Source organism: Peromyscus maniculatus, chromosome 8 (genome assembly GCF_049852395.1).
Source record: "Peromyscus maniculatus bairdii isolate BWxNUB_F1_BW_parent chromosome 8, HU_Pman_BW_mat_3.1, whole genome shotgun sequence".
In the NCBI taxonomy this organism is placed as follows: Eukaryota; Metazoa; Chordata; class Mammalia; order Rodentia; family Cricetidae; genus Peromyscus; species Peromyscus maniculatus.
This window is the reverse complement of record NC_134859.1, coordinates 5,093,758-5,108,017: the sequence shown is the minus strand read 5'-3', so window position 1 is coordinate 5,108,017 and position 14,260 is coordinate 5,093,758. Positions and strand designations below refer to the sequence as shown.

Sequence of the window (14,260 nt, the reverse complement as noted above, 5' to 3'; positions counted from 1 at the left end):
CTCTGCCCAACTCTGTTACGGTTGCACGTGTCTATATAATCTGAAACTACTGGGAATGAACCCGGCATCTTAAGCATGCTAGTCAGAGAAGTCTGGTTTTAAGGACCCAGCGCATATTCTGAATTCTTAATAGTGAGGAGAGGAAGAACACAGAAGGGAACAAAGGAGAGAAGAGGGAGGAGGAAGGACATCTCCTGCATTCCTGGGGATGCCCCAAGATTCCAGGTTCGGTCCTTGAGGAATCCCATCCTATCTCCCAGGACCTCCCACCAAGCCTTAACCCCCGGGAACTAGCTCAAAGAGCTTTGATTTACTTCGGTTCTGTATCTTCACATTTTCATGAAAGCAGGAAAGAGAGAAAACCACTCTTTTATTTTCTTTTTCAGCTTTTTCCCAACGTTATGCCATTTAACACACCTGCGCAGAGCAGGAGCCTGGGCGGGAGCAAGGTGCAGCAGAACCGCCACAGCCGGACGTGCCTCCACATGGGGCGGGGCCACCGCAAGAGGCGGGGCCTCCACAGTGTGCTGCGCCTCCGCAGGAGGAGGATCCGCCGCAGGGGGCGGGGCTGCCAGAAGGGGCGAGGCTGGCGCAAGGGCCAGTGCAGGTGTAGCCCACCAGGCGGGGCGTGCTGGGGAAGGTCTTGCGCATGCGCATGCATTTCTCCTTGTCGATGCATAAGGTGTTGGCCTTGATGGCTAGCTCGTGCTCCAGCCGGGACTTGGTCATCACCAGCAGCTGTAGCGTGTCTTGCGTCTCCCGAAGCCTCAGCTTGAGAGTCTGTAGGGTGTCGTCTATGGTGAAGACCTCGTTCACGAGCCTGCGGTGGGGCAGAGAGAAGCCTCCGTGACACACCTTTCAGCATAGTCACCCCCCTGCGCGGCGAGGAAGGTAGCCCTGGGTGGCCACAGAAGTGCAGTCCTCAGTCCTGGAGGGGAGGACAGGTGGACCAGCACCTCTGAGAGGGTCACCCAGGCTGACAAAGCATGAAGGAGGCAACAGATGGAACGAAGGGCGGAATTTGACAATAATGTAACCCTGAGTTTGCCCCCAGGACCGGCAGTCCCGCCCGTCCCGCCCCTGCTTCTCCGACCTGAACTGAAGACAGGTGTTCACACCAAGTGTCGTTCACACCAAGTGCCCACAGCAGCGCTGTCCACCATGGCCCAGAAGAGGGAAAGACAAACTCTGGCACAGTCACACTGAGAAACTACTATAATACAAGGAACGGTTCGTTCTGTGTAGTTTTGTCGCTAAGATCTGTCGTTATGCTGGCCCTAGTACATTATTTCCAACTCCAGTGCTCAGGCTGTCCTCCTGTCTCAGGCACTCATGCGTACCTGGCCTATTATGTGACTTGTTTTGCCTTGCCTTGGCCACCCCTTTCCTGTCCTAGGCCCACATGGTCCAGGCTGACCTCAAATCCTCTACACACCTTGAACACCTCACCCTCCTTCCTTCACCCCCAAGTGCCACCACCACCTGGTCATGTCAGGTATATTTTAAATGAGTGTTGGCTACTTTGAAAACATGGTCTCAGCTGGTAACAACACTCAAGGGCTAGCCTCATTTACATATGAGATGGGGTATATGGTGGCTTTTGCTCAGGTCTCTTTTCCAGCTGGAGCACACATCCACGCTGTGTTAGCTCTTCTTGGCTCACAGGTTCACATCTCAGAGAATTAGGGCTCCGAACCCGTGGAAGCCACTTGTCCTGGAAGAGAGCCCCTCCCAGCCACCCACAGCCATTGGCCATCTGACTCAGACACTGAAGACTTTCACTACAGCACAAAAGACCCCTGGAGTGGGCTGTGTGCCTCAGAGACGTGAGGGGGTGGATCTGAGGCCAGCCCCCACATTGTCCCATGCCTTACCCTATAGCCCAGGATCTGCCTCTGCAGGACTTGCCAAAAGTATTGGAAGGGGCTCCGAGGGGGGAGTTTGGAGTACAGAAAAAAGATGAGGATGAATGGGCCCTGTGGGGACCAAGGAGGAAAAGTTCCAGGGCAGTCCTCCAAGAGGGACTCTGAATTAACCATGCTGTCTGTGTATGACAAGCCCAGGAGCCACATGGGGCTGAAGAACACCTGAAATGTGACCTCTTGATTCAGAAACTGACAAAACAAAATAAAACCCTTTAGTCACTCTATTCATAGTCCGCATTTTCAATTAAACTTTTAAAAACTTTTCAAGACAAGTTCTCGTGTAGCCTAGGTTGGCCTCGAGCTCTATGTAGCTAAGGATGACCCTGAACTTCTGGTCCTCCTGCTCCTACCTCCTGAGCATTCTGTGCATTTTGGTGTCGGGGCCCAAACTCACTAGGCAATCACTCTACCGATTGAACTACATCTTCAGCCCATTTAATTTAGTTTAGAATAAGTTAAATTTAAGGGGACGTGGTTCAGTTGGTCGAGTGCTTGCCTAGCATGTGTAAGGCCCTGAGTTCAAGCCTCTGTTCCACATAAAAAGAAGAGTAAGCAACCAAGCAAGCAGGAAACGAAGGAAGAGGCCCAGGACAGAATGCTAATCTCTGATGCCATGGGCTCCAGGACTGTGGCAGCCAGAGAGAGGCATGACCCCCTGCCCTATGCTCCTGAGCCCCCTTCCTGAAGACTCCCATAAGCTTTGCATCCCCTCTCCTGTTGTCCACAGAAGCAAGTCCACTTAGTTAGCACAGTAGATGGGATCTAGCCAGCCAGGAAGGACTTGGGCTCTTTGCAAGGAGAGAAGTCCGAGAGGAACAGGGATGTAAGCAGGCACCTCTCCATCAGATCCTGGAGTAAGATGCTGAAGGAATGAGAGGCCAGAGCTGTGTCTGTCTCTGCTGGTAATGTCTTCTTGGCCTTTCAGAGGAGGCAGGAGGTTCCTGAGCAGACATGCAGTGCTGGGGGAGGGGGTGGAGGAGCTTCAGAGAGAGATGGTCAGGATGGAACTCAGAACTTAGACCTCCATCCAGCTCACAGCTGAGATCTGGGACTGGGTGTCCTAACTCATGCAGGATCTGGTTCTCAGACCCAGGGTTCCTACTGCAACCATCCGGGCAGGATTGAAGATATTCTAAAGAGATGCTGCATCCTTCACTTTGGCTACCACACAATTGAAGCTATAGTTCCCCAAAAACTGAAGTCCCCCACCCTAGGAGTTCATGATGAGGGAAGGAAAAGGCTGAAGACAGAGGAGGAGCACAGGACATTTCCCACAGTTCTAATAATCTTATCAGACCACCTTGCAGGAGAGACAAGAGCTCAGTGATGGGTGAGACCACACCGTGACCAGGGCTGCTATGCAGTCCTCTTGTCCTCTGTTTAAATCTAAACCTCATGACAGGACTGGAAATGGGCACACTTTATACGTCTCCCGTCTAATTGGCCTGTTAGATGAGTAGACAAACCCAGCTTGTTAGAACCTCCAGGGCGAGCCCAGGCTCTGCCAGCAACTCCAGCAACAGTGAGGCTTCTGAGACCCCACTCTTCTCTCCCTGAACTCCAGCAGGGCCACCACCTCCACTCACCTGAACTGTGGCATGTCCCTGCAGGGCCGCCCCCTCCACTCACCTGAACTGTGGTATGTCCCAGCAGGGCCACCACCCCCACTCACCTGAACTGTGGTATGTCCCTGCAGAGTTCCACGTTGGGCCGTCGGGTCCTGCATGCCAGTCTGGTCTGGGCCACCTTCAGTGGACACTCCTTGGCCATGATAGCCCTCTCCAACAACATGATGGTGTTCTCTGCCTGGAAGATCTCCTGCAGTATCTGTGGGGACCAGAAGACTGTCACACCTCCAAGAATTCTCTCACTTCCTCCTCTTGGGCAAGGCAGGGAGCTAAAGTCACCTCAGGGACCTCTAACCTAGCCTTTAAATTCTTCCTTCCCCAACTCTGAACACCTTTGGGGCAGGGACTGTGATTGGGATGACCTTGAGAAGCTGTGGCCGCCCTTATTACCTGTCACCATGACACTGAGCGCTGGTGCTGGCCCAGTACCAAGAGGAATTTGGGTTTTGAAACTATTGGAGTGAGCCGATCATTGTTCAGAGGGAAGAGAGGGAGGGAGGGATGAGGAAGGGAAGAAGGGGGGACGGAGGGAGGTGAGAAGGGAGAGAGGAAGAGAAGGGAAAGGAAATGAAGGAAGAAGAAAAGACGTGTGCTGTGGGGGGACGGTTCTGAAATCTACTCATGGACACAGGTCCCCCATATAATGCTGCCCTTGTCCCACTCTGTGGAAAGGTGGATCCCAGCAGAGGCAGGAGGGAGCCTGTTGGGATGAGAAACGTTTCATGTCTTGATGTGCGTAGAGGTTTCAGCGGTGTGAAACTGGGAGTCTCATTAAAGCTCACTGGCTGTTTTATCAGTGAGCTTTCTTTTATCAGACTGTTACACCTCAGTAGAGAGGCTGGGGTGAGCTCTGTACTATAGGGCTTCCCCAGCATGCATGAGAAAATCAGAAAAGGCCACACAGGAAAAGATTGGTGAAGAGCTGACATTGATGGTGGGTTCGTGGAAGTCATTCTGTGTCTTTCTATACTTCTATGTGTTTGACATTTTCCACAATGAAACAATACAAGAACAGGAACTGAAAATGTATGTGCAAAGCCCTGGCTTCCATCCCCAGTACCACATTAAATGGGTGCCGGCATACTCCTGTAACCCCAGGACTCAGGAGACGGAGGCAAGAAGTTCAGAAGTTCAAGGACATCCTTAGCTACAAAGTAAATTTGAGACTAGCCTGGCCTAAAAAATTAATACACAAATAAAAATAATACAAGCTAATGAGTGTGTCAATAAAGAATGGGCATACCAGGCTGGTATATTACTGAAGGAACTTGACCTTGCCCTGGCCATCCTTAACCTGGCTTGGACTGAGCGGATGGTAGTACCTGCAGTCTCCTCCTCACTGATGGAAACAACCACCTCCCCCCTCAGTCACCCACAGTCCTAGATCAAAGCACAGCTGTTTCCCATGGGCCCTCTCCTATGAGAAGGCTCTCTGGGGACGATTTGTACTGACACCCACTCCAGCCCTGGAATTACCCAGTGCCAAGGATGCACTCATTCTATTCCTGCCAAGCCTAAAAGCAATGCTCTCCATGATGGCTTTATTGCCAGAATGTTCTGTAATTGCTCATCACCACAAAGAGTTCAGTTTCATATGGCCAGAGATTCAATAATGCTTAAAGAAAAACAAACGCAGCATCTCTGGCACTAGTCTCAATCAGGGCATTATCTGACCCTGCTTGATCCAGCTTTACTGTAAATAGACGTTGGCTTTATGTGGGGCCATCTTGAAATCAGACCAACTAGTAAAGGGCTGTTTACTGTTCTTACTCTGCCAGTCTAATGCGTGAGGAGCATAAAAGCCAGAGAAACCATTAATAAACCAGGCTGGGAAAGTCATATCATCCAAACTGTGGGGTCTAGGAAGACACAGACAGAATCAATGCTGGGGGCTGACTTCAGAAGAGCGGCCAGCTAAACCACAGGACACCTGGTTACATCTGAATTCTAGATACACAATGGCATGTGTCCTGCAGCAGCGTGACTGTCACCACTGCATGTGTATGGAAACCCTTTCATGGTGTGCTGGCTGTTGAAGGGGCACATTTGGAGACCGAATAGGTCACCTTTCCGTCATGCAAGAAACAAGAAATCAACAGTTTTCTAATCCACCGGACCCTGGCCAGGCTGACTTTCTGATACAGGCCTCCCAAACTGTGACTTTTTTGTTTATTTGTTTTGTTTTGCCATGGGGTCTTACTATGTACACTGGCTAGCCTGGAGCTCACAAGCCTCCCGTTTTAGCCTCCCAAAGGCTGGGAATACAAACAAGCATGTGGCACCGCTCCTGAGTAAAATCCACTATTTGTAAAGGACCCAGTCTATGCTACTTTATAACAACAGCCCAGTACAAGACATGCCCCAGTGATGGCCTGGGACGCTCTGACACTCAGACACTTAAAATGACACATTGTAACGTTCAGGTGTAACAGGGTGTCCTATGCTTTCATTTGCTAAATTAGAGAAGTCCACTCAGTATGCAGACTAAAGGAATGACTGTAGGTCTGGAAGTCTAGACTTGTTGCCAATGATTCCCTCTTCTGTTTTTACCTTTAGCAAGGTCTTAGCATACAGCCAGGGTGGGCCTCTGATTCATGATCCTCCTGCATCAACCTCTGGAGGGCTGGATTACAGGCATATTCATGACACTGTGTGGGGTCTTCCTGACCCATCCTCTTTTAAAGACAACCTCACTATGTAGCCCAGGCTTCCCTCAAACTCAAGACAACCCTCCTGCCTCAGCCTTCAGAGAGCTAGGATCACAAGCATGTGCTAGTGCACCTGGCCTGTAAACTGGCACTTCTAAGTAAACTATTAGTTTAAAGGTTGAGGTTTGTTTACACTATTTAAACTGAGGTGCACAGTAGTTAACAACACAGATGGTATGACAAAACAGGTGGAGTGGCTGGGGTGGCTGGATCTGGGACCCCTTTTCATGGGCACATAAATGAGGCAGGGACAGAGTCCATCAGCGGTGACGCCGCCGGGGACAAGGGTGTGAGGGATAGGAGGGTGTGTGGATCGCTTTCCTCCCGTCCCCTCCCGTCCCCTCCCGTCCCCTCCCGTCCCCTCCCGTCCCCTCCCGTCCCCTCCTGCCCCCTTCTGTCCTTCCTCAGGATCGAGCCTAGAGCCCACGGTTGCTCATTTCTTCACATACCTTTCCCCTCCTGGCTACATGTCTTGATCAGACCTGTCTGTGGGTTTTCCAGAACACTGGGGTTTCCCAGAACCTTCTGCTACGGCCCACTGATGATTCACACCCAGGGCACATCTGCCCAGGCCCAGGTGGGTGTGCCTGCTGCCAAAAATTGTTCCCCACAGCCTCTTATCTAGGTTGTCTTCATCCAAAGGGAGAATAAAATCCCCACAAGTTCCACTGAGGTACAACCCCTTCCCAAGCCCTGGAAGCCTGTGGGTCTCCAGAATCCCCAGAGGGTGATAGAACCTTCAAAATCCGTGGACTGTGATCCCCAAAGGCTGGAAGGTAAGCAGCAGTGTGGGATGGCCAGTGGCAGGGCTTTCTGCTGAAGAGGAAGCTATCAGGGCCGTTACCCAGAGCAGGAGAGGGTCCTGACGCCGCCTTCCTTCCTAGTGAGCCAGCTACTTTATCAGATGGTCTGTCAAAGGTAACGACTACAGTGCCATTCCGCTTTGAGATCATCACCAATCCAAGCATGTAAATGTCATGTGTATTTGTAATGACATATCAAATGAAGACTCGCATATCAATAATCAAAATGGACATCCTGGAGCATAGAGAGAGAAGCTAGTACTACAACACAGTGAGAAAGACGTGAGCTGCTCAGGTGCTTCCCATGAGCAATGTGTGCCAAGAGCACGCACAATAATAAACACACAGGGCCAAAAGGAAAAAACCTCCACGGTCCCAAGAGTTTCTTTCAGCTGGGTGTTGTGGCGCATTCCTGCCATCGCAGCATTGGGGAGGTGGAGGTGGGAGAATCAGGAGTTCAGGGTGATCCTCAGTGAGGCCAACCTGGGCTAAACACACACACACACACACACACACACACACACACACACACACACACACACACACAGAGGTTCTAGCCCTGAGACCCTCACAATGTCCAAAGGGAACTCGTTCTCCAAGCCCTCTGATTTCTACACATGCACCATGGCATGTACACACATACACACAAAATAAAATGAATGTAAATAAAAGTTTCCTTTTACAAAGAGCCTACAGTTCAAGGGGAAAAAAATACTATCTAAACGGTAAAAGTCAGTCCTGGCTTCCCTGGCTGAACATTGGAATGTTCTCGAGAGTCCTCAGAACCGGTGTTCAGCTCTGAGGTTCTGACCTTGTGGGTGTGGGACTTCACAGAAACCCGAGTGACTTAGAAGGTGCAGAACCACAGAGGTGAGGAGGTGACAGGGACGGAGGTGAGCAGTCAGAGGCCTCAGCAGGAAGGGGCTGTGTTAACTGCCTCACTGCAGGTGGGGATGTAGTAGTTAGCCTAGGCTGTTTGTCCCAGCAAGGAGTCCCAAGCAGGTAGAGTGAGTCATGATTTTCTTTTTTTTTTTTTTTTTTTTTTTAAAGATTTGTGAATAGGGACCCAGGAGGTCCTGCAAGGGAGCTGGCCCTACCCAGGGCTTGCAGGTTTCTGGAGAAATGTACAGACAACTTTGAAAATGAACGCCCAGAGTTGTGCTCTTTCTCCAGTGGCTCAGACTCTGCAGACACCCCCGGCACCCCTGGGAACCCAGGAGGCATCTAGAGAGGAGAGCCTGGGCAAGTAAGCACATGCCCGAGTGCAGAGCCTCAAATTCCAGGCACTCACTAAACATATGTAATATATGCACACGTACACGCAAAGTGGGCGTCTCAAGCACTACCTCCTCTGAAGCCACCCACCCACCTGTCCCCAGAGCTGTGACATCCCCACATTCATATCAAATGCAGCAGGTAGCAGGGCACTTCTGCAGTCCCAGCACTCCAGAGGATCGCAAGTCTAGGTCCCACCTGAGCTGTTCTGAAAGCTGATCACAACAAGAACAAAGAAAAACTTAAGCAGGTCTTTATCACCGGGCCTTTGCAGGAACTTCCCTTCGCCTGAGGGATTCCTTCTCAGACACACACAGGCTCTCTTCATCCATCTTCTTGAAGCTGTGCCTAATATGCCCAGGGGGCCTCTTATGCACCCCTTAAACAAAGCATCAGAATTTTAACAAATGTGTGCGTCCCTTTCTTTCAGACACAGACGTGGCAAGGTCCACTTGGATTTACAGCCATACTCAGAGCAGAGGTGGATGCCCAGCTGTTCCCACCCCCGGCCCGGTTTTACTACATACACGTGTGTGCGCACACACCCACACCCACTCTCTCTCTCTCTCACACACACACACACATGCTCTCACACACATAAACACACACACACACACACACACACACACACACACACACACACACACACGGCTGGTTGGCTGGCATCTTGGCCCCAGGCTCTGAGGGGCTTCCCTGGAACGTTCATCTTTCCGTTCCCAAAGCTGGGGAAAGAGCCTCCAGGGCCCAGTTTGGCTCATCCCAGAGGCTGGGCGGGGCCTCTGGGGATTGGGCTCAGGGGGTCACCCCATGGGAGGAGTCTTGGCACACTGGGTCAGGCAGCTGCCAGGCCTTTCTGGCTCTGGCTGGGAGCGGGAATTCAGTTGGGAAAGGGCGGTGTGAGAGAAAGAGGGCCCTGCTTCACTCCTCCGCATCCCCAAAGGCAGGGCGCCGGCAACTTAAAACAAGGAGCCCAGAAGGGAGTGTCCTAAGCCTCATCAGAGGGTGGACCACTCCATGTCCCTGAAACTGTGAGGTGTTACAGTCACACACAGCTTCATAGCCCAGCTGCTGTTCTTACTTGCTGTGTGTGACCCTGTGGAGTTCTCAACCTCTCTGAGCCCAATTCGATCTGCACTCAACATCTGCAGAGCCCTTCCAATTGCCAGATCCTTCAGGGTTTTGTCAGACTCATTACAACCCACTCAGGTTAGTGGGCTAAATGAGATAATATGTGGGGTGGTTAATTCTAAGGCTGATGGGTCTGGACTGAGGATGTTCAGAGAGCTGATAAAAACATCGCAGGATGTGTCTGTGAGTGGGTCTAGAAGACAGTTCTCGGGATCTGTGGGCCCCAGTGGGCATGCCCGGTGTGAGTGGGCCTCATCTCATCCATCAAAACCCAAACTGCATAAAAGTACAGAGAAAGGGAGCGTTCCTCCTCCTCTTGAGCTCCGAGGCCTGTGCCTGCCTGCACCACAGATCCTTGCTTTGAGACTCAAGTGGGATTTTCACTGGTGACACAAACCCATTTCTTACTTGTAGGGGAATAAAAGATGGTTTACTCTGAGCTAAATATCAAGTGACCACGGACCGGGGACCATGAATTCAAGTTGCACAGTGGAAGAAGTGTCTTTCCATGGTCACACGACAAAATAGTCATGAATGTTGTTGATTTGTCAAATCCATTGCTGGGTACACCAGGTTGGCAGGTCCCGGCACAGAGGGAAGCCTCCCCTGTCAGTTTGCAGATGCTGCCTGAGGGTCACCTTAGCTGCTGGCCTGGGAGAAGCTCGAGGTTTGCTAAGCTGGTGCATTCCAAAGGCTTCACCTGATCGTTACAAGGATGTTAGGTCAGACCAGAGGCCTGCTGAGGAGATTAAAGATAGTCCAAGCTTGTTGAGCTCTAGACCTGCAACTTCCAGCTCTCCACAGTCACAGAACTCCAATCAATCCACCACGGGTGGCTGTGCTCTGGGAACCCCATTTCCTGTCATCCTCACCCGGGGTAAGCTCATCACAGTGTTCCTGGGCAGTTCTCTTTTCTCTCTCTCTATTTTCTTTTACACTTTGTTTACAGGGTCTGGGGGTGGCACTGGTGTGAACCACAGCACAAATAAACGGGGAGGTCAGAAGACAACTTCTGGGAATCAGTTCTCTCTTTCCACCATGAGATCTTGGACTTGAACTCAGGCTGTTGGGTTTGTCCAGCAAGTGTTTTGCCCACTGAACCATCTCTCTGGCCTTTCTATTTTGAGACAACAGCTCAATTCCGTAGTGTGGGCTGGCCTAGAACTCGTGGTGATCCTCCTGCCTCAGTCTCCCAAGTACTGAGGCCACAAGTATGCATCACCATATCTGGCTGTATTTTCTTTTCAAGTCTTCAAGGCGGCCCCCTCCAGATGGCTCCACTTGGCCTGTGTGGTATAAGGGCTGCCAGACTACTTGGAGATGGGTGTGGCTGTGTTCTAATAAAACTTTACTTATACAACCAGCTAGGGGACAGAATTTAGCCCTTAGCCTATTAGTTTGTAACTCTCTTACTACAAACCATCACAAAGCGGGTCATGACCCCCCTATGCCACAAGGCTGCTGCTCCTCAGGCTTCTGAAATTCAGAGAATAGTTTTTCTAGAACAGTGGTTCTCACCTTCCTGATGCTTCGACCCTTTAACACAGTTCCTCATGTTGCGGTGACCCCTCAAACGTGATTATTTCCATTGCTACTTCATAACTATGAGTTTGCTACTGCTATGAATCGTAATGTAAATATTTTTGGAGCTAGAGGTTTGCCAAAGGGGTCACACCCCACAGGTTGAGAACTGCTGCTCTAGAGCCTTGCAACTCAAAGTGTGAGCCAGAGACCATTGAGCTCTGAAAGCTTGCTGGAGAGGGCAGACTGTCTGACCCCAGCCTAGACCTGCGTCAGGATCTGCATGCTAACAAGGCCCTTAGGTGACTCACCTGCAGGTCCAAGGAAAAGGACCGGGTCTGGTGTGTGGTTTGAGGCCAATCTCTGGTTACATTTGCCAGACAGAGGGACAAGTCAGGGACAGGAGGACTCACACCAGCGTGGTCAGGAGAGTCAGGAAGAGTAAGAGAGCGTCTGAAAGGCACAGACTGCAGAGTGAGGCGGGGCTGGGATCAGAATGATTGCAGCTTGCCTACCTACCAAAATCCAAAGGAACCTTCTAGAAGAGAGGCCTTGGAGCCAATAAACTATGCCTAAATGGGCACCACTTCTGCTATGTGTGGTCTTGGCAAAACCTGAACTTCTCTCAGCCTCAGTTTCTCCGTCTGCACCTGGGCAACAGTGACAAGGCTAAGGGGTCTTTGTTTTCTCCCTGTCCCCAGCAGGAAGACCCACCAGCATGCTGTAGGAGATCAGCTGTCGGCAAGCTCCCCGTGAGTGGGAAAGGTGGAGTCAAAGGCTGTAGAGTGCTTGCAGTGCACGCACAAAGCCCGGGTTCCATCTTGGCACTGGGGACACTGTCCGGCCCTGTACAGTGTGCAAGGCAGAAATCCTGGCAGCCTTAGATGAAGCAGACCTTGCTGGATAGAAAAGTGCGCTGCTCTTCCCAGCTGGAATCTAAACTGCGGCACTGGCTTTGAAGGGGGTGGGATGCGTGTGGCAGAACTGCCAGCCTCGTAAAGCTCCCTGTCTGCATCTTGTCTTGTGACAGCAGAGCAAGCCTCCAAGGTCAGAACTGAGTTTTAAAGTGGAGAGAGGGGCGGATCTAGCTCCAGCTGGCTTTTGGCCTCCACCAGCTTTGTGCAACCTTGCAAATTTATTGTTTTCCAATTTGCATGAAGCCAGGGGTTTCCAAGGAGATGCCAGGCTTGATCCAAACCAACTCTCCAGCTTCAGAAAGGGAAAAGAAACCTGGAATAATTGAGGGGTGTCAAATAGTGGGACATTTTCAATTTCACCCAAGCCTGGGAGCAAAAAGTGAGAGAGAAGGGTTCAGGAACACTGCCAGGAACTCAGGACATGGATGGTCCTGTACCAGGGTCCTCCAACTTAAGTTCTTAAATGTGGGCATTCAGGGGTAAGGGGGAGGTGACTCAGTGGCACTTGCTGTATAAGCCTAAGGACCTGAGTCCAAATCCTCAATACCTATGCCTCCTGTAACCCCATGCTGAGGTGGGCAGAGACAGGAGACTCTGTGGGACTTGCTGGCTATCATCCCAGCATCACGTCAGTCAGAGACTGTCTCGGGGGAATACAGTGGACAGTGATAGAGCCGGACGCCCTCAGCAGTTGTGACAGGACAAAATGTGTCCACACTTTGACAGGCACGGTGAGGAGTAGATTTGAGCTGTAAATGACTGCTCAAATGGGCATATCGGGAAAGCCCTGAGCACAGCAATACCAGCAAAGCACAAATGTCAGCTGTTAATACAGTCTCCGGTAGGGGTCCCCAGATCCCTGGTAGACTTTGGAAATGAATTGGGGTGGGGCCCTACAGTAAGGTTTAGCAGGTAAAGGTGCTTGCACCCAAGGCTGAGGACTTATTCCCACAGTTTTTCTTTGACCTCTTGTGCCCCTCCAATAAATAAATATAAAACCAAAAAGAAATGGGGTGAGGGTGCTTTCTACTGCTCTGGAGAAAATTCATGGAAGCCCACTATCTCAAGCCTTCAAGAGAATCTCCTTAACAAACCTTTTCCTTCTCTCTCATCTCCCTCCCTCCTCTCTGTCTCTCTGTCTCATCCATCCATCCATCCATCCATCCATCCATCCATCCATCCATCCATCCATCCATCTATCCATCCTTCCTTCCTTCCATCCATCCATCCATCCATCCTTCCATCCATCCATCCTTCTATCCATCCATCCTTCCTTCCATCCATCCTTCCTTCCTTCCTTCCTTCCTTCCTTCCTTCCATCCATCCTTCCATCCATCCATCCACCTACCCACCCACCCACCCATCCACCATCTATCTATCTATCTATCTATCTATCTATCTATCTATCTATCTATCTCTTTCTATCTCTCCAGGATCTCACATAGCCTAAGATTGTTTCAAACTTATACAAAACAGAATGATCTTGAACTTCTGATCCTCCCAAGTGCTGGGATTACAGGTATGAAAACGCCCCCCCACACACACACACTTTGCCTAAGTTTTTTGTAGCACTGTGGATCAAACGCAGGCTTTTGCGGACACTAGGCAAGCACTCCACCAACTGAGCCAGATCCCTGGGGATTTATGAAAGGACTCCAGCAGGCCACACCTGAGCAGCTGTGTGGTTGAAGGAGAATGGCCTCCAGAGGCCCACATCTGAATGTCTGGTTCCCAGACTGTGCCCTGCTTAGGAAGGATTAAGTGTAGCCTTGTTGGAGGAGGATGTGTCACTGAGGGGTGGGCTTTGAGGTTTCAAAAGCCCACACCAGGCTCAGTTTCTCCTCCCCTCCCCTCTCCTCCCCTCCCCTCTCCTCCCCTCCCCTTCCCTCCCCTCCCCTCTTTTCTCTGTCTCTGTCTCTCTGTCTCCTCTCTGTCTCTCTGTCTCTGTCTCTGTCTCCTCTCCTCTCCTCTCCTCTCCTCTCCTCTTCTCTCCTTTCTTCTTCTTCTTCTTCTTCTTCTTCTTCTTCTTCTTCTTCTTCTTCTTCTTCTTCTTCTTCCTTCTCTCTCTCTCTCTCTCCTCTCTCTCTCTCCTCTCTCTCTCTCTCTTTCTCTCTCTCTTTCTCTCTCTCTCTCTCTCCTCTCTCTCTCTCTCTCTCTCTCTCTCTCTCTCTCTCTCTCTCTCTCTCTCTCTCTCTGCCTCCAACTTGCAGATCAGGATGTATGCTCTCACATGTTCCAGAGCCCGCCTGCCTCCTGCCTGCCGCCATACTCTCCACCCAATTAAATGCCTTCTTTTGTAAGTTGCCTTGGTTATGGTGTCTCTTCACAGAATAGAAAAGTAACTGGGACACCGAC

The 14,260-nt window shown here is 50.9% G+C and overlaps 1 protein-coding gene across 1 annotated transcript in view; it reads right to left on the bottom strand.

Moving 5' to 3' along the window:
• Positions 1-353: 353 nt before the first annotated feature.
• The window catches only part of Tekt5 (tektin 5), a 58,347-nt gene continuing 44,440 nt past the window's right edge, over positions 354-14,260 (bottom strand). Inside the window, exons 7-8 of the mRNA XM_076577875.1 lie at positions 3,598-3,752; positions 354-820 (exon numbers count right to left, since the gene is read on the bottom strand). Coding sequence (XP_076433990.1) covers positions 409-820; positions 3,598-3,752 — 567 coding nt within the window. The 3' untranslated portion in view covers positions 354-408. The remainder of the gene's footprint in view (positions 821-3,597; positions 3,753-14,260) is intronic.